The sequence below is a fragment of the Camelus dromedarius genome, chromosome 16, assembly GCF_036321535.1.
Source record: "Camelus dromedarius isolate mCamDro1 chromosome 16, mCamDro1.pat, whole genome shotgun sequence".
In the NCBI taxonomy this organism is placed as follows: Eukaryota; Metazoa; Chordata; class Mammalia; order Artiodactyla; family Camelidae; genus Camelus; species Camelus dromedarius.
This window is the reverse complement of record NC_087451.1, coordinates 48199461-48224931: the sequence shown is the minus strand read 5'-3', so window position 1 is coordinate 48224931 and position 25471 is coordinate 48199461. Positions and strand designations below refer to the sequence as shown.

The 25471-nt window shown below is 47.8% G+C and overlaps 3 protein-coding genes and 1 pseudogene across 6 annotated transcripts; 2 read left to right on the top strand and 2 right to left on the bottom strand.

Annotated features, from left to right (window-relative positions):
* The first annotated feature begins 738 nt into the window (after positions 1-738).
* TMEM97 (transmembrane protein 97) lies at positions 739-8667 on the top strand. The gene is made up of 3 exons (XM_031468358.2): positions 739-947; positions 5596-5740; positions 6623-8667. The coding sequence occupies exons 1-3, from the start codon at positions 822-824 to the stop codon at positions 6874-6876; spliced, it is 525 nt and encodes a 174-aa protein (XP_031324218.2). The 5' UTR covers positions 739-821; the 3' UTR covers positions 6877-8667.
* Positions 7450-8168, bottom strand: LOC116157756 (barrier-to-autointegration factor-like; annotated as a pseudogene).
* Positions 8668-8769: 102 nt separating the features above from the next.
* On the bottom strand, positions 8770-15569 carry IFT20 (intraflagellar transport 20). 3 transcript variants are annotated; one of them, XM_010978995.3, is made up of 6 exons: positions 15423-15560; positions 12479-12708; positions 12191-12319; positions 10913-10998; positions 9635-9738; positions 8770-9195 (listed from the first exon to the last, which is right to left on the bottom strand). In XM_010978995.3, the coding sequence occupies exons 3-6, from the start codon at positions 12315-12317 to the stop codon at positions 9114-9116; spliced, it is 399 nt and encodes a 132-aa protein (XP_010977297.1). In that variant the 5' UTR covers positions 12318-12319; positions 12479-12708; positions 15423-15560; the 3' UTR covers positions 8770-9113. The 3 variants fall into 3 exon arrangements, with proteins under 3 accessions (XP_010977297.1, XP_064351957.1, XP_010977296.1); XM_064495887.1 differs by having other exon boundaries at positions 12479-12731; positions 15423-15558; XM_010978994.2 differs by lacking the exon at positions 12479-12708 and having other exon boundaries at positions 15423-15569.
* A 193-nt stretch (positions 15570-15762) lies between these two features.
* On the top strand, positions 15763-25453 carry TNFAIP1 (TNF alpha induced protein 1). 2 transcript variants are annotated; one of them, XM_031468359.2, is made up of 8 exons: positions 15763-15915; positions 18407-18611; positions 18879-19196; positions 19771-19940; positions 20371-20460; positions 20546-20598; positions 21393-21588; positions 22734-25453. In XM_031468359.2, the coding sequence occupies exons 3-8, from the start codon at positions 18992-18994 to the stop codon at positions 22968-22970; spliced, it is 951 nt and encodes a 316-aa protein (XP_031324219.1). In that variant the 5' UTR covers positions 15763-15915; positions 18407-18611; positions 18879-18991; the 3' UTR covers positions 22971-25453. The 2 variants fall into 2 exon arrangements, with proteins under 2 accessions (XP_031324219.1, XP_010977293.1); XM_010978991.3 differs by lacking the exon at positions 18407-18611.
* The last annotated feature ends 18 nt before the right edge of the window (positions 25454-25471 follow it).

The window sequence follows — 25471 nt, the reverse complement described above, 5'->3', positions numbered from 1 at the left end:
GCTCAATGAAACATGGCCGGAACCAAATTACTTTCTCTTTCAGTCACTTCTCCTCTATGTCCCTCTTCTCAGTGAATGGAAGCCCCATCTTGTCCCAGGCAGACCTGGGCCCAGCATATAGTTAAAATATTTGCAGAATGAAAATGAACCCTTGGTCCTCCCTCATCCTCCACAATCATCAAGACTAGTCAATTTTACCTCCTGTGCTTCTTTCTTAACTGAGGCTGGCTGCCTCCTTCAAAAGGCTTCCGGGACCCTCAACTACGGCGGGACAGAGCTCCTGACCGCTGGTCCCACGGCACGGATCACCACGCACTGTCCTCCCGGCCCTGGAGGGTGACACCCCACTGCATTGGGAGCTCCATCCCCAAAAGCGTCCAAGGCCGGGCATACAAGAGGCGCTTCGCAAGCGCTAAATGGATGAAATGAAGGAACGGAGGAGTGATGAGCGAAAGCGCCAAGGAGAGCAGCCGCTGCGGAGCCCAGCGCGCACGCGGTGCCGGCGAGGAGGCGGGCGGTCCCGGCGGAGGGCAGAGCGGCTCAACGTGCACGCCCACCGCCCGGAGTGGTCCCACGCGGCGGCCGAGCAGCACCGCCCACGCTCACGCGGCGCTCTCCACAGCCAATTGAAACGGCCCGCGGGCCGCCTCTGCAGCCGCTCCCGGCCCGCTTGCCGCTTCTCAGCCAATGGGAGCCGGCGGCGTCACCCTCAGGTCGGGTGGGGCGGGAGGAGGGTCTCGGACGGCGCGAGCCGGGGCCTCTTCCCACGTCGCGTTCCGGCGAACGTCGCCTCGAGTCCTGCCCGACTTAACCAACCGATAATGGGGCCTCTCGGCGCCCGGCGCGGCCTGGAATGGCTGCTGGGCTTCTACTTCCTCACCCACATCCCCATCACCCTCCTCATGGACCTGCAGGCGTTGCTGCCGCGCGATCTCTACCCCGTCGAGGTGAGGGCTCCGTCGGTCCTGGCCGCCGGTCGCCGAGATTGGGGCCCCTCGGCCAGCGGTTCTCCCGGCGGCGCCGTGACCTCCCCTCCTCAGGCCTCGCCCCCCGCCTCGCCCAGTCAGGGTTCCCTTCCGCTTTCCTGGGGTCCTGCCGGCGCTGCGGCCCCTCCTTACCGGTCAATTCGACTTAGTTCCTCGAGGTTTTCTTCGTTTCTCCCAGCAGCTTCTCCTGGGCTTCTGTGGGCACTTTGCTCCTTTTAAAGACAGCTCTTCCCTGGGTTAGTTTAAGGCTCCCATACCCCAGCTCTGATCAGTTGTCGGTATTTGAGGGAAGTAATCTGGATGATCCAGTGCCCCAATCATATGTTGGACTTGCTTTAAAATTGTGTTTCTTGGGAGAGCTTTAAAATACCGACTAATCCCAGAGAAATAATGCAAGTAGAATTAGACCGGCTAAAAGACACCCGCTGGGCGTCCTTACTTCACGATTAGGATCCAGCAACTTCCAAAGCTCAGAAATAAACTGACGACACCTTTTCAAATCAGCCTGTTTAATTGGGTTTGAGTAAGAATGATCACCTGGGTAGAAACAGAGGCGAAAAGCCCCATTTCTTGGTTTTTGGAGAGTATTATTTACCCCAAACTTCGCTTTAATGCTTTTTAATTCTTACGTTTTATTTTCACGTCTGGACCCTATAACCTTCTATCCCAGGATTCCAGTCTTCAGTTCTGCGCTTCTAGACTGTAGAAGGGTGGGCACGGTTGACTTGTCTACCTAAAGATTTGGTTTTGCCTTTGTTTTTCCTTAAATGCTTTTTCTCTGCAGAGCAGGCGTTCTTTGCCTGAGGTCTGTGAACCCCTAATGGGATATCCAAAATTGCGTGTGTCTTGTGTTTTCTGTAGCTTCCATCAACTTTTCCAGGGCTCCAACCCTCCCAAAAAGGTTAAGAGCCACTGCTGGACAATATACCCCGACTCCATAGTCTGGTTTGTTTCTAGCTCCAAACATAACTGGGAAGACCTCTGACCTACCTTTTCCTGGGTTGTGTGTGGCAAGAGCACTGGCCCACAGTCTGGGAACTGTTCTTCCACGAACTGCTTGAGAGTCTTGGGCAAGACAAGGCTCTGTAGCTTCAATTGTCAAGTAGAAGAGAGTTGGGTTAAATTACAAGCTCAAACAGATACAGGGTGTATTAGTTTCCTATTTGTTACAGAACAAATTACAAAAATACAGTGGTTTAAAACAACACAAACTTAAGCTCGTTCAGTTCTGGAGGTCAGAAGTTTGAAATGAGTCTTGCAGGCTGGTTCCTTCTGAAGGTCTCAGGGGAGGATCTGTTCTTGCCTCTCTGTTTCTGGTGGCTGCAGGTGTTCTTGGCTTGTGGCGACATCACATCAATATCTGTTTCTGTTGTCACTTTGCTGCCTTTTCTTCATTAGTCCAATCTCCCTCTGCCCCGCTTTTATAAGGACACTTGTGATTACATTTAGGACCCACCAGATAACAAGGATAGTCTTCCCATCTCAAGATCCTTAACCCAATCACACCTGCAAAGTCTCTTTTGCCAGACAGGGTTACATTCATAGGTTCTAGGGATTAAGATGTGGATATCTTTGGGGGCCATTATTCAGCCTACCACATAGGCCCAGGTGGTACATGATCTTTCTGAACAGGTTGTCACAGCTCTGCAGCGGCTATTAGCTGCCTTGAAGAAAGGAGAGCCATGTCTGTGCAGTCTGCTGGCCAGCAGAACTCAGGCACACTACCTGTTTAGTCTCTGACATTATGAGTTCCTTTCATACTAGGCAGTTATGTTACTCCAGGCAGCCAGCCCGTCCAGACTTAACAGCTGTTGGTTTCCCTATCTTTTCTGAATGTGCCATTACCACAAGTTCCTTGCTGATCACTCACAAAATACAATTAAATGTGTCCAGCATCATAAAGACCCATTTAAACTCACGTATTTGATTAGGTAAAGTTTTCTCAGCTTTATTTTTTTTAAATTGACTTACTGTAAAAGATCAAGAGCCAACGTAGGCAGGTTCTGACCAGAAACTGTGTGTGTGTGTGTGTGTGTGTGTGTGTGTGTGTTTTCATGTGTCTGCCTGATGCTGTTTGAAGGCCTTAGCAACACAGGGGCATCCCAGCTTGGGATGCCTGTGTCTTTATTCACTCCTGGTGCTTTGGGTGGGCAAAGATGGTTTTGTTGCTTCTGTATGGGGAAATATCGCTAATAAAAGCCTTGAGTTATCTTCAGATTCTCTTTGAAAAAGTGCCAAAATTTAACATCTGTTGTGTTTTTCCTCCCTAAACAGAAGGAGTTTTCCCCTAGAACTAAAAAGATTGTGGAGATCACATAATGATTGGGCTAAAAGTTGCAAATATCTGTCTTGGTTTGAACCAGATCAATACTTATAAAAACCCTTAGTATGAAACAGTAAAACTAGTTTGGATTAGAACACAGAGGGGATGGGAAGCATTTGTAGTGCCACGTGCAGCTGGGTAGCACTGCTTCTGTTAAAATAAGGAAAAACAAGTGAGCATCTAGGCCTGAAACCAGTCTGCACTCATTCTAAGGCAGAGGAGTGCAAGATTGTTCAGTAGCAACTCTGGTTTAGAAATCCTTGTGCATAGGGCTGGTGACTTTAATGGATGACAGTGGTAAATTGAATCAAATGTGAGTCAGGTATACACGGAAAGAGTTTTATTACCTTTTTGGGGGTCTTACCTAATAAGAATAATTCTTATGAAAGACCACTCACGTGCTGAGATTTTAATAGGATTAAATTTGAACTCCTCCAAATAAATATTAATTACATTTGATTAAGTAATCTTAACATTTGCTATGTGCTAGCTAGAACATTTACATTGTTCTAAAGACTGAGCATTAACTCCTTTCATCTGACCAACAGTGAAGTAGGTGCTATAAATCAGGAAACAAGCTTAGTGAGGTGAAGTGTTTAGCCCAGAGCTAGGCACTCTATCCCCAGGTCCCAATGCTCTTCATTCAGCTCAGGGGTTAAGGGCGTCGACCCTCTGCACAGTCGAAAATCCACGTATAATTTATAGTCAGCCCCCACATACCCACAGTTCCTCCCAATCCTCAAATTTTAGCCAGCCACAGTACTGTACTGTAAAGTACTGTAGTATTTACTGTTGAAAAAAATCTGCATGTAAGTGGAACTGTGCAGTTCAAACCCGTGTTGTTCAAGGGTCTCCTGGATTGTAAATTTTGCTAATATCATCCTGCAGCCCTTAGAAATTACACTGTTGTACAAATTTGCCTAGATTTATGAAATGGGTGTATCAGAGAGAATATACAAATTAAATAGAAAATGAAGTTCAAATGAACCAGAATGCCTTTTCAATTCTGCAGTAAATCTTTTAAAATAGTTTCTTCCTTCCAGGATTTTTTACAGTAAATTTTAAGTAATTGTTTTAAGTAAATCTAGAAAGCAAAAAAGGATCTTAAGAAACATTTAGTCCAAGTCACTTGTTTTACATGTATGGAACTAGAGCCCAGGAGAGGTGCCATGACTTAACCTTTGTGAATATTTTCACATTACCATCCTGAAAAGTGCTTAGGAAGAAGCTAAGGATATTGCTGTGAATTTAAATTTCAACTCAAATACAAATTAAAGATCATTTGGTCAATAAATTGGTTATCTAGCTAAGGCCTTTTTGTAATTAATATTATGCTAACAGAATGTTGGTGTCTGGATATTTGCTTAAAGCTCACTCACAGCAAAGAGGCTTCTATTTCACAACTGTGAACCTTTATCTTTAGATTAAAAATTAACAGGAAAAATATTTTTGAATTTTCCATTGTAAGCCAAATTCTTATCTTGGGAGTTATCTTGATTTATCATAATAACAAGACATATATTTGGCTTTGAAGGCAGGTGTGTTAAGATGCTGTCTCCAGGAGGTTAACAGTAGTCTGCATGGTATGGAGGCTTCGGGCTCATAAAAGAGCACAAACTAGGCAGCCTCAAATCCTCCCGCTTCCTTCCCCTGCCTGTAGCCACATCAACATGGATCTGTATCTTTTGATATGACAGTGTAATTATGAAAGTGGGGCCCAAGCTAGAACTGAGACCACTAACTGTCCAGCCTTGACATAACCTAGAAGCTACATAGTTTATGGTATAGGGGAGAGTTTGTTCTTCTACAAATATCCTACTGGTCTCCTAAAAGGAGAAAAGAAATTAGAACTAGGGGGTTAAGAAAGATGAGGAACTTGAGATTTGGGGATTATTCAAATTGCCTAAAATTGCATATTCACAGAGGTTTTCACAGAGATTTACCTCCCTCCCATCCCATCCCCTCCAAAAAAGATGAGGAAATTCATTTCTGTATTTGAGGCAATCTGGCCCTTGGAGTTTGCTGTGCAGTTGCTGTTGTGAAAGGACAAATATCATGATGGTGTTGGCAGATAAGTCACATCCGTGTATTTGTTCAGCAAACTAAGAGCCTACTAAGTGGCAGATACTGTTGCTCTTGACAAACGCTGGGTAGCACAAAAGCCAGCTGGGTGTGCTGTCTGCTGCCAAGGGGCCTGGGCAATGAATGACTCTTCCAGTGGGTTGGAGCTGGTGATGCCTGTACTGCCCGGTGGCCATATTCATCGTGATCGTGCTCTTTTCCCAGCTGAGAAACCTGCGGCAGTGGTACACTGAGGAGTTCAAAGACCCTCTGCTGCAGAACCCGCCAATGTGGTTTAAGTCTTTCCTGTTCTGCGAGCTGGTGTTTCAGCTGCCTTTCTTCCCCATTGCAACATATGCTTTCTTCAAAGGTTGGTAAATGGTGGGGAGATCCCATTTTTGCCCTGAAACCAGGTGCCAGAAATCTTTTGGGAGTGGGGAGTGGTCCCTGGAAGGAGACAGACGATCTGCTGGGAATGGCCAGGGTAGATCTTGTAAAGAGACGTTAATGTGGCTCAGGCTAGTGTCTGGTCAGCTGGGCTGCAGGGCTGCCTCAGTCGACTAGAAACCTCTTACACGTGAAACCTGAGGCTACTTTAAAGATTGAACTTGTTTCTTTTTATTGTTTTTCCCCCTACAAAATTTATTATTATTATTATTGGCTTTTATTTTTCTGCTTTGGGAGTATCATACTGGCTTGTAAGCAGTAGCATTAAGCTAATCCCTAAATGGTTCAACATCTCATTTAAAAATTATCCTTAAGTGTCCCACATGACTAATGCTTTTATAAAGAAGGCAGCTATACCAGTGTTCATGGTAACCAAGCTTATACAGCTTATGTCCCACTGGAGCCCCCCAGTCCTCTCTCAGCAGAATCTGTTGATCCCTCTCACCGCTATATAATTACTTAACAGATGCTGCTGGCAGGACTGCCCCCAGCACCATTGCACTGTAGACCAACCAGGTTTAACTGGTAATGGCCATTTTACTGCCCCAGTTTTTCTGAATTAAATTCCAGCCCCCACCCTTAGTTCTTTGGCAGTCAGTGTGTTAGGCCTCCAGCTGTCATGTAAGTTTGCACGTTAGGCACTATTATAACACATCCAGCTTTCCATTGGTTTCCACTTGGAAAAGGAGGTAGAATGATTCAGCTGAAGGGAGCAGGCAGAGACGGGGAAGGATGTTGTGGGCATCCCTGGAGTCACAAGCAGACCTGACGCTTCTCTCTCTCTCTCTCCCCCCAACGACCTCAGGAGGCTGTAGGTGGATCCGCACCCCTGCAGTCATCTACTCAGTGCACACCATGACAACTCTGATACCAATCCTCTCCACATTTCTATTCGAGGACTTCTCCAAAGCCAGTTGTTTCAAAGGACTAGGACCTAAGACTTTCCACGAACGACTATTCCTTATATCTGTCTACACTCCCTATTTTCTCATCCCTCTTATACTTCTGCTTTTCCTGTTGCGGAACCCTTACTACAAGGAGAAAATAAAGAAAAAATGAGAACCATGGGCCCCAGGAAGAGATGCCCACAGGGCAGTTTCCTGTTGACGCAGTACCAGGAAAACTGCTCAGAACCCAGGTTTTCAATAGTATTTGAAATATACCAGCAGCAACACACAGGAGCAAGACACCAGCAAGAGGCATATCAAACTGTCACCTTCCAAGGGCACTGGCACAAACAGACCCATCACCTGAGGACAGGCAGAGGGTGTGGGCCAGGTTATGGCGAAGTGGTGCCAAAGGACTTGCTGTGTGCCCAAGTTCCCTTGCAGGATTACTAAAGGCAGGACCAGACCAGAAACTAGATAAACTTCCAAGAAACATGGCCTACTTGGCATGTATCATGACTTATCTGACCAGCGTGTGACTAAACCTTGACTCCGGAGTCTACAGCATGTCGTGAATCAGCAAAATGAACAGTGGGATGTTTCAGGCCATTTTTAAGTTTGAAATTATGCCTCTTTACTATTCATTAAAAACTGTTTTCTTGCCCCCACTCCTAGGTGGTGGGGAGATAGTCTATAAGAGCTTTAAACTTAGTTTTCCTTAAGGTTCAACCCTAGTGAGACTAAGTCAGAAATGGGTCAGACTAGAAGGTGTATTATTTGTCTTAAAAAGATCATCCCACAAGAGATTTTTTTTTTTTTTGACGGCCACTGACTTTATTGATTTAAAAAATTTTACAAGAACAGTAACTGTTCTGCCAAAGAGGACCAAATGGCATAAAACAGACCAGAGGTGAGGGTGAGTGTGAAGGAAGGAACCAGGAATCCACTCAGAAAAGCTGGTAATTGCTGACATGAAATTGGCAGGGAGAGAAGGGAAATGCAAGCAAGAGTGAGACCTCCAAAAAAGTTGAAATGGTGATGGGAGAGAACTCCCAAAGGACCCTGGAGTGCATCGGAGGTGTGGACCACAACAGCAATCTTTTCCTTTGTAGAAGACGGAGGAGGAGTCCTCACTTGACTGCAAACTCTGGAGACTCAATACTGGGGGTAGGGATCGGGGTCTCCCCGGAGAGCATCACAAGAAGGCATTGCACCACTCTTGAAGGCACCCGAAGCAGTCCTGAGACTGCTTGGCGTTGGTGCCGCATGTGTCCTTCAGCCATTCCCAGAAGAGGTCTTCGTCTTTCTTTAGAACCAGAACTGACCAAGGACCACATAGGCCTTTTCAAAGCCTCTTTTCTCCAGCTCCTTGCCCAGGACTTCACCAATCCCGGCCAGCCTTCCCACTGGTTTTTTCCCCATGAGCTCTGCCATGAAGTCTCAGTGCTTTTGGGAGGCTGTCATCTTGATCAGGCTTGATCCGCAGCTCCAGCTCTCGTAACCGAGAAGAGATTTTTTAGTCTCCTTGTTTATCCTCTTTCCAGACCTTAGTCTTCTGTTACTTTTTAGAGACCACCTAACATAAGTTGCTTTACTCTGAGGTCTGGTGTCTCAAAACCTGATCTGGAGCTGTGCTTCTTACTGAATAACTTCATCCATCCTAATAGTTTTAAGAATTCCTTCCTGTCTTGTTCCCAAAGGGGACAGGGGGCTGGGCATGACAGGTCCAATGGGTGCATATAGATTCTCTTCACATTAGTATTTGGTATTTTATTAGCTTTCTCTAAATTTGTACTCAAGGCCAACTCAAAAAAAAAGACTGTGAACGCACGTGGAAAATGGTAGGCACTGGTCCTGGTTAGTTACCTCTCTTTGTTTTGCTTAGAAGCCCTAACGGTCTGATTGTTGGGAGTATCATCTGACTCGTGTGTCTGGTCCAAATAAAAGAAGCTGCTGACCACTACCTGGTTTATTTTGTGGACTAGGGGCTAGGGAGGGCAGGGTTCTCTTATAAAGGGTTAACTGTACATTTCAAGGGTATCAGGAAAAGAGGTAGATCAAGCCATTTGAAAATAATAATTTATTGCTTTTCCTTCCAAAGCTTTGTAAATATACCAAGAAAAAAAAAGTTCACATACTGCTCAGTTCAGACTGAGAATGCAAGAGGTGAGAACCTGGACCACCATGGCCACTGGGTGTTCACCTGCAGATGCACTGACATCTGAAAAAAGCTCCCTCAGATTTGATTTATTACTGCCTTCAGAGATGCTGCATTCTTCACACACCTTATACAACACACTGGGTCATAAGTCACTGCAATGGTACAGAGGGTTTTTTGATTTGGGGTTATGGGTTTTTTTTTTTTCTTTTTTCTTTTTTGCCCTCCTGCTACAAAATGAAGTTTTCAGTTCATTTCTGAAAAATAAATTGGTCAATAAATTCATTTTGTTCTGCTTCTACTTTACACAAAGCTTCATATTCAACCCGATACCTGAAAAACAAAATTGTTAGAAAAATGGATGAAATAAACCATGGACTTAATTCTTCTATAGAAGAATGTGGGTGATTTAGATGATTCCAAGAAATGGTGTGAGCTCAAAATGAAGTTAGTGAGGGCAAGAAAGAAAAAAGTAAGAGGCAATGCCCTACCTGGGGCCACCCTTGGAAAGCCTCTAGCCCTGAGAGTCTTCCTTTCAGAGAGCCAGCCAACTCTAGACACTACCTGTGCTTTCATGCTCTCAAACTAGAGGTTGTTTGAAATTAAATTTTCTTCCCATCAAATGTAATTTTATTTTTAAAATCTTCAAATCAGGATGACAAGACTATTCCCGGGAGAACGATGATGAAGAATATGGACGAGGTGACCATTCAAGAAGGAAAAATAAAATCACAGTTGAGTCAAGAACTTGCTTTACATCAAAAATTCTTACCTTTCAAGCTGCATTTTCTTTTCTGCTATGAGTGCCTGCAGTTGCTGCTGTTGGGCTTCTCTCTGCTTTGCTATAGATTTGAGCAAGTTCCGAGCACCAATGGCCTAGAAGAACAGTATTGCCAAAGAAGGCCATGGCTTCACTAAAAACATCTTCAGCATTAACTCCTCAACTGGGGAAGGGACACTTGGGGGCTATTTCAGTGCCCAGCAGGGGGAAGGTTGAGACCCAGAGCTTTCAGTAAGTCAGAAGGAAGTTTAACCTCATGATCCCACAGCGCCCAGTGAGAACTAGACTGCAGCTCTGAGGCAGACCTAGGAGCACCCCCAGAGCCATTTAGCCTGTGTCCTTTGCCGAGTCACCCACACTGCACACCTTCATTTACAAAATGAGGATAAACCACTTATCTCAGTGCTGATATGAAGATTAAAGGAAACAAGAGGGGAAGGCATAGCTCAGTGGTAGATTGTATGCTTAGCATGCACGAGGTCCTGGGTCCAGTCCCCAGAACCTCCATTTAAAGAACAAATAAAACCTAATAACCTAATTACCCCCCCCAACCAAGAAAAAAAAAAAAGATTAAAGGAAACAATGACTGAAAGTATCCTGGCATATGAGTTCAATAGTAGGTTAACTGATCAACCAGTGAATGGATAAACAAAATGTAATAAATTCATACAATGGAGTATTAGTTCAGCAGTGAAAAAGAACAATCTACTGATTTACGCTACAACATGGATGAACTTCAAAAATTTAACACAACGGAATCCAGAAGCACAAAGACTATATATACTGTACAACTGCATTTATGTGAAAGGTTCAGAAAAGGCAAATCTAGAGATGAACACTGATTAATGACCACCTGGAGCAGGGGATACAAGAAGGTACTGAATGCAAAGAGGCAGAAAGGAATAGTTTTGGGTGATGAAAATGTTCTAAAACTGTACTGTGATAATGGTTGCACACCTCTATAATACTACTAAAAATCACTGAATTACACACTTAAAAATGGATGAGTCTTGTATAAAAATCAAGCCTCAATAAAACTATTTTTAAAAAATAGGTTAATTGGACCAAGAATTACTTACTTTTTAATTGAGATACAGTTGACATGTTAGTTTCAGGTGTACACCATAATTCAATATTTGTATGGAACTTGGTATTTAAAATCTTATTTTAATTAAATAAAACAATCCCCACCCCAAAAAAATAAAAGGCAGAAGGATGAGAGGCTAGGGTTCCAGGCCAAGATTTGGACAAAACATATGCTGATCTTACCTTCATCTTCTCATTTTCTGCTTCTTTTGCAAGTTGGTCAACAAGCTCAATTAAACCACCAACTATTTTCTGAAACTGGCCAATTTCTTTTGGGGGAAGGACAAAAAAAAAAGTTTTATTTTCTCAGCATCACCATTCTCCCTTAGCATTCCCTTACAGAGAAAAGACAGAGCAAATTGCCCCTCCTAATTTGTGTCAAAAAAGCTTAGTGTCTACCAGCCTTGGTCCAAACCTAGAGAAGGGTGACCAGGTGCCCAGAGCGGGACTGGGGCATAGGTGGACCCTGAGTCCCCACTGAGCCAGCCAGTAGCTGTTAGCTCAGACTAGGCTCCTGGTGGGCCAGTATTCTGGAGGGAACCCATCCTGCTTTCCCAGGAGTGACAGGAAGCACAAAGGGCCATGTTCATGAATGGACTGACTCAGGACAGGAATGCTGCCTCTAGACAGCCACAGATAAGACAACATATTTCAGTTAATGTTGGGGTGGGAGCTTTCTGCCTGTACCCAGAGCTAACAAAAAGCTCAAAGCATTTAAGGACCTAATCTCCCATTTGCTTTTTTCAATTTCCTTGGGTACAGTGGAATTCCACATTACTGAAGAGTAAACTAAGGCCCAAATGGTAGAACAGCATGAACAGAGCAATCAGAAGACTGGTGGGAGCACCCACACCACCTTTTGCCAGTCAAGCTCTCTCCACAGCCTATAGAATGGAGCTCCCAGAAGGCCCAGAAATCCCTGCTCTAGCTAAATCTGCTCTATATTCACTGCCACTGGGCTTATTTGGCTGCTGGGACAGGAGGTATCCCGAGTATCCAGCTTAAAAAAAAAAAAAAAGACCTTATTTGAGTCTTTTGAACTGCCTGTAGAAACTCCAGTCAATCAACTTTCACTCCAAACAATGGCAAGTCTGCTACTGAGAACACTATTTCTCCCAAGAAATCAAATTATGAATATATAACTATTTCCCATCCGTAAGCCATAGTCCTGCCCCCATGAAGTTTAAGGTTCCTGAGATGGTGTATCTAAATAAACACCCATCTCTCCCCATCACAGTATTTGTTTTTACTAGTGCTCTGGACCTACAAGAGAGCGTAAGAAGAGAGTAGGCAAAGCAGGTAGCACATGAGAATTCACGAAGGCCAGGCTCAACCTCCTGGGAGCCAGCAGCTCCACTGTGGCAGGGCCAAGAGCTGCAGTCAGCCGGTGGGGGGAAGAGGAAGACACAGCCAGAACAGCTCAAAGCTGAGCAGTACCCTGTCTCCCCAAATGACACTCACTGTCCACAAAGTCCTTGCACTCTTCCTTGAGCTCTACGGTCTGCTGAGTAACCTCTGGGTCCAACACCCGCAGCTTGTTCAGCTCATCAAAGTGCAGCCGTGCTTCACCCAGGATGTCCTTGGCCATGGCTGTAAAGAAACCAGCCCCAATCCCAGATCACTTCCCAGCCACCCAAGGAAATACATGCTTCCAGCCCAGTCCCACTCCTGGCCCCGGACACCAATGCCAAAAACCCAGGTATTCCAAAGGCTCCGCCCACCCTCTGCCTCCACCTCTTTGAGCCTCACCTGTTTCCCTCCAGCTTCCCTAGAGAAGAGAAGTTCTGCTTTGAAGGGGGAGCCAGGAGGAGGTGTGTCATAGGAGCAAGGGTCAGGAAAGAATAAAGTCCAGCTGCTTGTCACAGGCATCGTTCATTCAACACACATTTCTTGAGTGCCTACTACATGCCAGCACTGCTAGATGCTGGGGGTAAAGATGAGTGCACGTGGTGCCCGCCCTGGAGGAGCACAGAGTTCAGCTGGAGGAAGACAGACATGTACACTGAAAAATTATACTGTGTTAAGTGCTTTACAGAAATATCACCAAAGCGCTGGAGGAGAACACAGCAGTTAACTTAGGGTGAGGGAGTTGACGTGTCAACTAAGTTGTGAGCCATAAGCCTATTTATTTATCCCCATTAATGTATCCAAAGGACATGAAAAAGCTTTTCAGATACAGTACTGGAACAACACAAAAAGCAAGTAAAAGAGAAAATGTGAGTGAATTACAAATTAGGCTTAAGAAAGTAAGAAGCCAAGTGTAAGAATACTACCCAAAATGTACGCCACAGGTACACGTGCCTGAACTGGGACCCAAAGCTTGGGTCAGTGTCTTTCTAGCAGAAAGCACAAAACAGAATGAAGTATCACCAAGGACACACCAAGTAAAAAGGCCAGGGAAAGGCATTCCAAGCTGAGAAAACAGCCTGGACAAGAGCCTGAAGCCGCTGGAAGGGCCTATCCTGCAAAGAAGACGGATGAAGCTGGAAAGGTCGGATGGAGCCGGATCAAAAAGACCCTGTGTGCTAAGCTAAAGAGTTTGGGTTTTTCTCTGTAGGCCAAAAGAACCAACAGAGATTTCTTTTCCCAGGTCACCTTGCATTCCTGGTCCAAAGAATGCCTCAATTCTGGGAAGGAAACACTGAAAACTCATCCTCATCCTCAATCCTCATTTTCATTCATTCTCTCCCTCTCCCTCCCTCTCTCCCTCTCTCTAAGGGAGCACATGCTCTGTCTTGGCTGCTATACCAACTCCAAAACCCCAGGTGTTCCAAAGCCTACGGCAACCTGGCCCTGAGCCCTTCCCTCCCACCTCCCCCAGCCTCACCTGTTTCCCTTCCAGCTTCCTTAGAGAAGTTCTGTTCTGAAAAGGGTGATTCTGAGAGTGACTGCCTAAGGTTGGTATACCATAGGAAGAGCAATGGTTTGAAAGAATTAAGTCCCACTGTTGCCAGAACTGATTTTCAAGAAGACTAGAAATCCAGATTTATATATGTAATCTGATTTTTAAAGTAAAGTATCTAATTTAAAAATTTTAAGTAAGAAAAAAAAAACCCACTTTCAACACTGTGTGGGCCAACTAATGCATACCTGGCTGTGAATGACTGTGGCCCAGAGCCTTTGGCCTCACTAGAGTCCACACAAATAAATAGGCTTTTTGAAACATTTTAATCATCCAGAGGTTCCTTATAACTGGGCTTTTAAAAAAGATATGTCTTCCTATTTGTTCTATTTACACATATACTCACATATAATCACCTACCTGGTGATTAATCAGACCAGCTGGTCTAGAAAGCTTCAAATAACCTGAGGGCACAAAGATCCAGTTCAACTACCACTGCTCTTCCTGAGGGTGTGCATTTATTCACCAACATCTACTGAGTCCCTGCTCTGGGGATAGAGTAGTGAAGAAAATGCTTTAATACTTTAGTTTCTGACCTCTGGACAGACAGTACACAAATAATCACAAATAGTGATAATAGTATGAGGAAAAGCACACGGTCCTATGTGAAGCCTTAGCAGGAGGAAGTAACTCACATGGAAACAAAATTACAAAAAATTTGTAAATAAAAGCCTTCTGAAAGTGACAGTTAAGCTGAGGCCTAAAGGATGCCCAGAAGTTTGTCAAGTTGAAGGGAGAAGGAGATATTCCAGGCAGAAGGAAAAGCATGTGTGAAGACGCTGAGGCTCTAAAAAAAATTTAACACATTCCAAGAACAAAAGTACAGTGTGGTTGAAACACTGAGCAAGGGGGAGAGCGGAAGAGGATGAGGAAGCTAGAGCTGGATGGTGGAGGTTCTGAAAGCAGCAGTAATGAGCCTGGATAAGTATAATTAATGGGCAGCCAGCAGATTCTCAGCAGAATGGCATAAACGAATATACCTTTTAGAGAAATCCCTCTGACCCAGGATGGAGAATGTGTTGGAGGGAACAAGAGGGTGAGGCCACACCTATCTTGTTCATCCCTGTAACTCTAGCATCTAGAATGGTGCCTGCACCAAACTGGCACTCAGCAAATGTTTGTGGAATGAATGACTGTGAAAACAGGGCAGGCTATTACAATGACCAAGGCTTGGAGCTGAAGAAGTGTACTGATTTGAGATGTTTCGTAAGTCGAGTTGATAGGACTTAGTAAAGGATGACTGACTGGATTTGGGGAGAAATGAAGGAGAGTCAGGCAAGATTCCCAGGTACCTGGCTTGAGCCAGCTGTATGGTTGGAGGGGATGGTTGAAGGAGATGGGTCAGACAGGAGAAGTGGAGGGAGAGGGTTCACAGCCGCCTACTGGATTCTCTGCCAACTCCCACCACACGCTCATCTGAGGAACATTAGACACAAGAGCCAGACTAAGCTCCCTGAAGACGAGGGCGGCTCCCCTGGATCCACACTGGGTGCAACAAGCAGGCTCCGCCAGCAGAATGTGGGGAAAGTTAAGAAGGCCTGGGTGACAGAGCTGGCTGTCTTCACTACATAAACTCCTTGAACTTATCTGAGCCGCAGTTTCCTCCTAAAACGTTTGCGAGTATCGGCGCGTAAAGTTCCAGGCCCAAGCCTGGGGTAAAATCGCTTCCAGAGCCGGGCGGAATTCCCACGTTTCTCTCGCCCTGAGACTGTTTTTCCGCAGGGCGCGGGCCTGTCAAGCTCATTTCGCCCCGGCTCCGCCCAAGTCCCCAGACCCGGAGTCAAGGCCTACCTGTCCACCCCGTAGCCGCAGCGTCTGTGGTCCAGGCTGACGTCGGCAGGCAGCTCCTCTCCCTGGTCCGCGGCAACCAGCGCCCGACTCGTCTGCCTCAGCTGCTGCCACGGATACAAGACCTGTTTATCCCTAACGTCACTTCCTGACGCCGGAAGTACTTACCACCGCCCAGCTCGCAGAGCCTGCTGGGAAACAGAGGCCTGAGAGGAGGGACGGTTGCCTACAAGACCCAGAAGCCTTTGCCCCGGAAAGGCTGACGGAAGTACCTGTGCGATCACCGCAACATACTCTCAGGGGCTCCTCCCTGCCGCCTGATTGGGTGCTAGGCCTGCCCCGCCTTATAGTCTCAGGCTCCGGCCGGTTGCGGGCAGGGTCTGTGGGTGGAGGATGCGAGTTTACGCCTGGGATTGCTGGCAGGCAGGCGGCCACAGTCTAGGGGCGGCACGGTGTCGACTTGCAGCCCAGCTGAGACGAGGCGCCACCGGGGAGGGTGAGAGCTGAGCCTGCCCGTGCCCTAGGGGAAGGGATGGACGGGTCCCGGACTGAGCAAAGAGCCCCATCCGGTCTCGGGGAAAAGGCGTGGGACGGCGAAGGGAGGCGGAGAGCTCAGATCCTCCCCTTGGGGTGGGTGTTAGAGCCGGTCTCGGTTTCTCGGTGGTGAGGTGGTGTAGGGGCTGGGGAAGACTCTACCCTGACCACAGAGAGGTTGGGTCTCGCTCAATTTCCCCAGACCCTTTGGATGAAGCACAAGATTTACACCTTGGATTTCTGCTAGATCCGCCCTCTCTAGCCAAGATCGGCTCCTCCTCGCTTCCCGCCCTCCCCATCCCCAGTGTGACGGATTCCTGGGACCTTTTTTCCCTAGGACCCCACCTTATAACACCGCCATGGTAGTTTGCCCTTTATTCGGCTTGGATTCCCATTAGCTTCGCCGAACGAGACACGGATATGCCCCCTAGCATCCCCAAATATCCACACACAAAGTCCGGAAGGAAAAGCACTGAGGCTCTCAGTGGAAACTTCATTCTCACTGAAATTACTTTCTGGGGCGTCACCTGCCACAGGATTCCTGGAATCCATTGGCCTGGGCGGAATCTGAGCGGGCAGAATCTGAGCTGACGTCATCCAGGGGCTCAAAGCAATTGCTTTGTAGAAAAGGAATAGATTAGCTTGGATTTGCCTTCCTGTTAGTAGCCCACAGTCTTTGAGCTCCTTTGCTTTGGTGGAATACGTATGTGTGCTTTCTTTGATCCTGGGGAAATTGGGGTCAAACACAAAATACATAGGGAACTTGTTAAAACCTGTTAAGGGGTGGATTTATTCCTTTGGGGTGGGCAAAGGAAGGTAAGATGATCTCATGCCATTCGAGTTTATTTACTGAATGGGCAGTCTGTTGGTGGGGGCTCATCTTATCCACATTGGACAACCACCAAAGGAATTCAGTATTTCATACAGCACCTGCCCTGGCCCTTCCTTGGACATTCTTCCCTAGGACCTACTTAAATCTTTGCAGGGATTTCAGTCTAACAGACTGACATATTAAATACTTTTTTTAACATTAAATACTTTTAAATGTGCATAGCATTGTGCTAAGGACTGTTTGGAGAGTCGAGCAGTAAACGTGGGAAAACCAGTGCACTTAGAGATGATGTAAATGTCTGCGTGTGTGATGATGAAATGACGCCATTCCACTTTTTTTTCTGACTGTATTAACCACCACTGTAGTCCAAGCCTTCATCATTTCTTGCCTAGACTACTGCTTCCTCTGGTCTTCCCACTTGCTCTCCTGCAACCTTACAATCCATTCGCTACAAAGCAGCCGGAGTAAACTCGGATCATATCACTCCACTGTTCAAACCCTACAATCCATTACTCTTACAATTAGTATAAAATCCAAAGTCTTCAATATGATTCAGCCCCTGCTTTCCCTGACTTTACATCCAGCCAACTTCCCCTTTCTTTCTATGCACCAGCCACCTTGGCCTTATTTCTGTTCCTAAAACTTGTGTCTAACTGAGGAACTTTGCACTTACTCTTCCGTCTATCTGGAATGCTCTTTCAGACCTCAGCTGGAATGTCACCTTCCCAAAGAGGCTTTCCCCAGCTCCCCATCCAAATTAGTGCCTCTTATTTCTGTTTTATCATCTTTATTACATTTCTCACCTTCTAGAATTGCCTGCTTATTTGTTCATTTTCTTGTTGGCTGTCTGTCTTCCCACTAGAACATAAGCTCCTCGAGGCTGTGACTTGTTTGTTCTCTTCTGTATCCCCAGCACCTGGCACAAAGCAGGGGCCAAGTAAATGCTAACTGTTACTATTTTTATTCTTGTTAACATTATCATGCTTCTTTGAACTCCTTGAAGGCAAGGACAATATCTTTTCATATCTGTCCCTACTGCTTAACCTGCTAGGCACTCAATATTGTTTTATTGCCGAATGAATTAAATGAGCTGAGATGTTTTAAGTGCCTAGAATAGTACCTGGAACATAATAAACATGGAAAGAATGTTTGCTATTTTTTTCTTTCAATGAATAATTTTAGTGATTCTTAAGAAAACCAAAACATATGTAGAATCTAGATCACAAGAGGTGACCTGGCTTTGCCCTCTTTTGCCTTCCTCACTCCTCCCTTCTATGAACTCCTTTTAGTGTTTCAGTTTCCAAATCACTTAATTGTTTTTAGATTTATCATCTGGTCTTTTCTTATCCTATCTCCCCATTCTTTTTGGGCAGGAAGAAAGGAAGAGATAGGCTGGGCCCCCTCTCAGGAAAAAGGAGCAAAAATAGCCATCCTGTGGTTGTTCTATCCTGAAAAATGGTGACAATTTCAGGAACTTGGGACAGGGATGATGCAAAAACAGGGGAAGGTCAGGAAACCCCGACTGAAGCCAAGGTAACCTCTGCTGGGCATGCTGGCTGGCTCCCTCCAGCCTGGCTCAGTCCATGCTCATCTGAGGCTGCTCTTACTTGCCTTCCTGAAGCCAGACTCTGGGTGGTGTTCAAAGGAAGCACTGGTGCAGGCTGCTCCTGAGCCTGGAATCATTAGAAAGGAAGTGCATCCTGTCCCTCGGACTCCTGGGAAACTCCTAGGCTGGCTGGATTCCCAGTAGGTTTTTTGGCTGGAAGCCTTGGATCCTGGGAACCTTAAGAAGAAAATAACTGGAAGCTGACTGGTGGCTCCCCGGGGTAAGGACTTCTGCTCTGCCCAGTCTGTTCCTGGAGCTGTCTCTGACTAGTTCTAAGGGTTTGCTTGCCTTGCCACCCAGAGCTCAGCTGAGTCTCAGGAAGGCTAATGAGGTGACCAGCACCAGGTTCTGGGAGACTGTGCTCCCGGGCCTGGTTGCTGGTACCATGAAGAATATCATGGCAGGAATGTCTTTTTCTTCCTCCCCACTCCTGGCTGAGGGCTCTCCTCCACTGACTCCTATCTTCTCTCCCATCTCCCGCTCACAGTGCTGAGAGCATGAGGCTCTGGCCTCCACTGGCCACTCGCTCGTGACCCTTCCACCACAGTGGAGCCTTCCAAGCCGACCTCCTGCCGTGTGGTGATCTACCTGCAGCGGGAGATGTCGGGGGATACCTGTCTGTGTCCAGCCTCAGGGGCCAAGCCCAAGCTAAGCGGCTTCAAGGGAGGAGGCCTGGGCAACAAATACGTCCAGCTCAACGTGGGTGGTTCCCTGTACTACACCACCGTGCGGGCACTAACCCGGCACGACACCATGCTCAAGGCCATGTTCAGTGGGCGCATGGAGGTGCTGACTGACAAAGAAGGTGAGGCACTGGGACTTGTGAGGCGGGCTGGGGAGGGAAGGAAGGGCTCCTGAGGAAATGACTTCAGGGCAGGGCTTAAGCCTGGTAGGTCTAGGCCCATTTTTCCTGTTCACCTAGTGTAAGACTCCTTCACCTGGAGTTCTTAGTAGAGCTTCAGAATTCTTTGAAATTGTGTATAGAATGTTGTGTGTTTACACGTTTTCCAGGGAGAAGATGCATACTTTAAAAATATTCACTAGAACCAATAGTGACCAGGCAGTGGGCAGAAGGCAAGCAGGGCCTGGTGGTTTCTGTTGCCAGGAAGTGGGCCTGTGGGCTCTTCAGCTTACACCTCTGTGGGCCTCCACAGAGCCTGGAGGGCCTGGGTCTCCCGCAGTATGTTCTTGGTTTCAGGGAGGAGAGGTAAAAAGGGAGCTAGAGGTTCTGTTCCCACATCTGTTCCTATGCTGTGGGCCTTACGCTCCTGTGCTTCTTAGCACCTGCCACCAGGCTCGTCAGGTGGCCTTTGCCTGTGGCCTGCTCTGACGTACCTGGAAGCAAACAGTAACCCTCTGGGGCCCGTCTGAATCCCTAGGCTGGATCCTCATAGACCGATGTGGAAAGCACTTCGGCACCATTTTGAATTACCTTCGAGATGACACCATCATCCTCCCTCAGAACCGGCAAGAAATCAAGGAACTGATGGCTGAAGCGAAATATTACCTCATTCAGGGGCTGGTGAACATGTGCCAGACTGCCCTGCAGGTATGGAGGCGGAGTTGGGGCAAGTTGATGAGGTCAGGATGGGCCCCCTCCTTCAAGGACAGAAGGGTCCAGTCATGGAAGGGTGCATGGCAGGGATGATTGATGAGTTCAAACATAGTTAGACACACCAGGTGTCGCCCAGGCTGAGCAAGCTGGCAGCCAGTCAGTTTGTTCGGTGACAGACTCAGGCAGTGTGACTAGGCCCAGCTTCTTGTTTATATACCTAGGTATCTGGATTTTAGGTTTTCTGGAAATGGGGGTCTGCGTGCCAGCTGGAAGTGTCTGTTGCCAGGGGCCTCCTGATCTCTGATGCCTCCTCAACAAGCATGAGGTGGCCGTGCAGAGGGGCTCTGACAGCTTCTGGGGAAAGCCCAGCTAAGCCTGGCAAACAGAAGATTTCAAAAAAGCTTCTTGGCTGTGTGTGTCCCAGGACAAGAAGGACTCCTACCACCCTGTGTGCAACATCCCCATCATCACATCCCTGAAGGAAGAGGAGAGGCTCATTGAATCCTCCACCAAGGTACTGGGACCTCTGAGGGATCTCAGAGGGCTGTGGGCTGCGGGTCGCAGGCCCCTGCCTGGCCCTCACGCTCTCTCCCTCACAGCCTGTGGTGAAGCTGCTGTACAACAGAAGCAACAACAAGTATTCTTACACCAGGTAGGGAGGGGTCCTGGCGAGGGGGTGGGGTGCACTGCCTGGGGAAGGACTGCAGAAGCAGCCGAAAGGGGCGAGCAGACAGAAGGTGGGCAGCTGACCCAAGGGGAGCCTGGCACAGTTAGCATAGGTCTGGGTCTCTGGAGGAGACAGAGAGTTGAAGGGAAATCAGAGCCAGGGCATTTGGAACTCGATTCAGGGCCCTGGCTGGGACATAGACGAGACTGAACATGTAATATTCTGTTAACGTGTGTCATGTCGGGCAGCAGGCCAGGTGTTTTCCCAGCATTCTCTTACAGGGTGGAGGAAGGCTGGGAAGCCAAGGGGCTGGGACTCCTCCTAAGACAGCTTTTGTACTTCACTGCTGGGCCAATGTCCCCCTGTCCCCCTGTCCCCTCTCAACACACCAGTTAGGTATATGCAGGAGGCTGCAGGCTTGGAGACCCAGACCCTCTCAGTGACTCCTCGTGGGCAGGCATGTTGCCAGTGCCACCCCGACAGCAAGGGTAGGGGTCCTCCTGCTGAGATGGCAGTGACCTCTTTCCTTCTGGGCCTGATGAGAGGAGACCTCCCTCCCCCAGTTTTCTCTACTTTAACTTAAAACCAACCACCTCCTTTTCCTTGCAGGCCCCCAAACCCAAAGGGTGCCCTGTGACCCTTTCTCTCCCTGTCCCTCTGGCATCTTGACTTTTCCTTATCTCATAAGCATGACAGGGGAGAGGTGGGGAGAGGAGGGCCTAGCTAGCACCTGCTCTTGTGCTGGGACCCAGGCCCGAGGGCCCTTACCGGTTTTTCAGCAACTCCGACGACCACCTGCTGAAAAACATCGAGCTGTTCGACAAGCTCTCCTTGCGCTTCAACGGCCGAGTGCTCTTCATCAAGGACGTCATTGGCGATGAGATCTGCTGCTGGTCTTTCTACGGCCAGGGTCGGAAGCTGGCAGAGGTGTGCTGCACCTCCATCGTGTACGCCACGGAGAAGAAGCAGACCAAGGTAAGGGGCTTCTGTCTGCATGGGTAGGGTGGCCCCAAGTGACGTTTTGCCGTCTTTCCCAAACTCACTGTGAGGTACTGGTCATGGACCAAAGCTAATAAAAGAGGTTTAGGGAATGGCACACAACTCTGCTCTGGTCAGCTGAGAGGTGGAGCTTTTGACCAGCAGGGAAGGACCAGGTCTTTGGAGTTGGCCCAATTCAGATTTGAATTCTGGCCCTACCGTTTATCAGTTTTCTGACTTTAGATAAGCCCTTTAAACCGTCTGAGCTTCTATTTCCTCATTTGAAAACTCAGGAATGATAGTATGAATTTAAAAGAGCTGCTATGAAAATGAGACAGTTCTCAGGAGAGGCAGTGCAGGGCAGGGCAGTAGAAATAGCTGTTCAGATCTCCTGTCTGGCCCCCGCTGGTTGAGCGTTTCGGGTCAGTCAGCTTAGCCTCTGCAGTAACCACACAGTGTCAGGCACATGTGAGGGATTTGACAGGAGACAGTTAACACAAACCCAGCTAACTCTGTCCCTAGACTGCAAGCGGATGGTACCTCCCTCGAGAATAGCTACCTACCCACCCCCACCCCCACCCCATGAACGTGTTTCAGAGACAGCAGAGCTTTGCTGGGGTGGGAGGGCAGCTCACCTGGGAGAGAAATGTGTGCATGTGAAGGGCTCGAAACAGCCAAGCTTTTATTTATGTATTTGCTGGTTTGTTTACTGTGTGTCAGGCTCTCTGCTAAGCATTTTATGTCTTTCATGTAATGTTCACAATAACTCTGAGGCAGATATTAACATGTGGAAACTGAAGCACAGCACGGTTGAGCCTAAAGCCCCACAGCTAGTAAGTGGTGGAGCTGAATTTATACCTAGGCCCAACCACAGAGCCAAGGCCATAGCCTCTACACAATCCCACTGGCCTGGGATTGAGTGGGGCAAGGGAGGGATGCTAATCTTCTGCATCCTTCTGTCTGTAGAGTGCATCTCCTCACACCTTCAGAGGGAGACCCCTGTCCTCCCTCAAAAGACAGACAGCCGTGTCTCTTGAGAGAGTTCTGGAGGCCTTATGGAGTCCACCAGGGCTGAAGGCCCTGACATGCTGCTCCCTCTTTGGGATGAAACCCCACTTGCTCCTCTCAATCCCCCTCCCCAGGTGGAATTCCCAGAGGCCCGTATCTATGAGGAAACACTCAACGTCCTACTCTATGAGACCCCCAGAGTCCCAGACAACTCCTTGTTGGAGGCCACAAGCCGGAGCCGCAGCCAGGCTTCTCCCAGTGAAGACGAGGAGACCTTTGAACTACGGGACCGGGTCCGCCGCATCCACGTCAAGCGCTACAGCACTTACGATGACCGGCAGCTCAGCCACCAGTCTGCCCATCGCGACTGACAAGACCCTCCGGGAGTCAGGGCACGGGACGCCCTGTCTGCCCTCCTGTGGAGCCCCGCCCAATTGGCCACCCCACGCTGCTGCTGGCTCCATCTCTGCTCCAGCACCCAGAGGCATGACAGGCCCTGCCTGGGAGGTCAGAGGTTCTGAGCAGGGGAGGGATCATGCTTCTTTGCTCTGCTCCCCCAGCACTTCAGGAGGACTGAGCCCTGGCCCCTTTGCTCAGCATCTCCCTTCCTGCCACAGGGAGTCGCTGCTGCCCTGGGCTGAGTGGACTGACCTGCCCACCTCCCCGCCAAGAGCATTCCCCTTGGCTGTTTGCTGAGTGTCCCTTTGCTCTACTGAGGGGCTACTTCAGGCCTCAGTGGAGGCCCATGGGGAATGGGTTCACTCTGGGGAAGGTGGCTTCTGGTGCTGTGGAGGCCCAATTTAAGGAAAACGGGGCTCCTTTTTTCCTAAGGTGTTTAAGCATAGGCTTGATGAGTTTGGTTTTAAAAAAGTAATCTAGGAAGTGACTAGTTTTAAGTCTAATAATGAGGGGACTTGGTATTTCTGCTACCCCTCCAGGGTTCCAGGACCCTGAGTAAAGCAGAACCCTTGGCCCTTTTGATGCCTTTGGGATCTATTTCTTTAAAGCACTTTGTACTTTTATTCAGGAGATTTGTATTCTGCCCTAACCCATGTCATCTTTTTCTGATCCTAATCCCCTCTTCCCTACAGAATCAATCTGAGGGAGGGGAAAGAAGCAATAATTGAAAAAAAAAAAAAAAACTGACCAGCTTTGGCTTTGCCAAACCGGCCAAGCAGCCAGCACAGAGAGCACAGAGGGGAAGGGATGTGTAAGTTAGGACCTGTGGTCCTAATAACACCCCTTTGAGAAAGGACATTTTACCCCCACATACTGACTTCTAAGGTCTAACATGACTGCTCTCTTTGATTCACTTGCCCTCGGCTCCGAGGCATGCTGTCTTCACTTACTGTAAAGCCAAAGAGCCATCACAGGGGCCAGGAGCTGCTTGCAGCCAGGAGCAAGAGCCGCAGCAGGGAGGCTGTGGAGCCCATGGGCACCGGGCCTGCAGGCCTATCAGGTGGCGGCAGCGAACGCAGAGTCCCGCATTACTGGCAGCCCTGTGTAGAGGCGGCTGTGCTTCGCCACACACACCCCCTGCCTCCCACCCATGCTACTGGTTTTGTGTCCTGGCTGGAGACAGCGGTTCTGTCCAGTGGTGAGTCCCTGAACACAGGATGATGTGAGTAGCCTCAGCACCTTGAAAGCTTGCTTGCTTTCTTTTGGAGATGCCAAGCACCAGCTCTTGGGCAAGGGTGCAAGATCCTCTTCAGGGCTTTGGTTTTCATCCTTCTGTTTGGCTTGGCCCTTGGGAGGCTGCTTATCCAAATTCTTTTCCAAAGGAATGCCGCTAGGGAAGCTGTTCAACCAGCCTAACAAAGCAGCACAGCCACTTAGCAGTACCCAGTCAAGAAGGGACATAGGTTATCAAGTTCATGTCTCTTGACTACTCTTACTATAGCTAAGTGGCTGCTCATGGCTGACCCCATACAGCCTACGGGCAAATGCCAGGCCAGGGTTAGCAGATGCTCACAAGGACCTGAAATGACATGATGGGGGGTGGGGGAGGAAGTGACTCTAATCAGGCATTTTACACTTGTCACAGTCTTGAATGTATAAAGACTTTCAGGTGGGGCACCTTAGTGATCAGCTACAAACAGTTCTTCCAGCCCTCACTGGAGTAACAAAATGAAGACAAATCCATTTCTTTGGCCAGATTCCGGCTCTGGCTTTGTGGCTTTCCCACAGTGACTGGAATGCTTCTGCCTGAGGCCACTGGCCTGTTTCTTCAGCTGCCTTCCTGAAGCCTTTTAATACTCAAAAGTCCCAGCTCCCCACTGAGGTATTTTAATGCTTGTCCTCTGACCTCCCCAGCCCCTGTGGCCTCTCTTTACTGCTCTCACATTCAGATCCTCAGCTGTGTCAGTGGCGAGTAGTCTTTTCTTCCTGAGAAAGCACAAGAGTCTAGGACTTGGGCACTTATCTCCTCCAACTGAAAATATCTCCTTGGTCTTAAAATACTAACACTGAACTCACTGAAATAATCTTAGCTTTTTAAATCAGACTGTGGTGTAAAGGTTTGGGGAATTTTGAGTTTCCCAGCCCCATTCAGAAAGCAGCTCTTGGCTGTTGTGAATTTTTCAACTCCGAGCAGCCAAAGGGAATGTAAACAAAAGTTGTGGATAAAAGTCAAACATTCTTGTCAGTTTCTGAGAAAACTGGAAGCCTGCTGTTAACCACAGGGACCAGTATTAGGTTCTAATCAACCTGTTACCCCACCGAGGTCTGCCTGAAAGACAGCACAGGTCCCGGTATGAAAGAACTTCCTTCTTTATCATGTAACTACAATTCTTTGTTGCTCAGTATAGATGATGAAAACAAACACTAATTTCTAATAAAATTGTGTTACACTGCAGTAGTACAGAGCCATGCT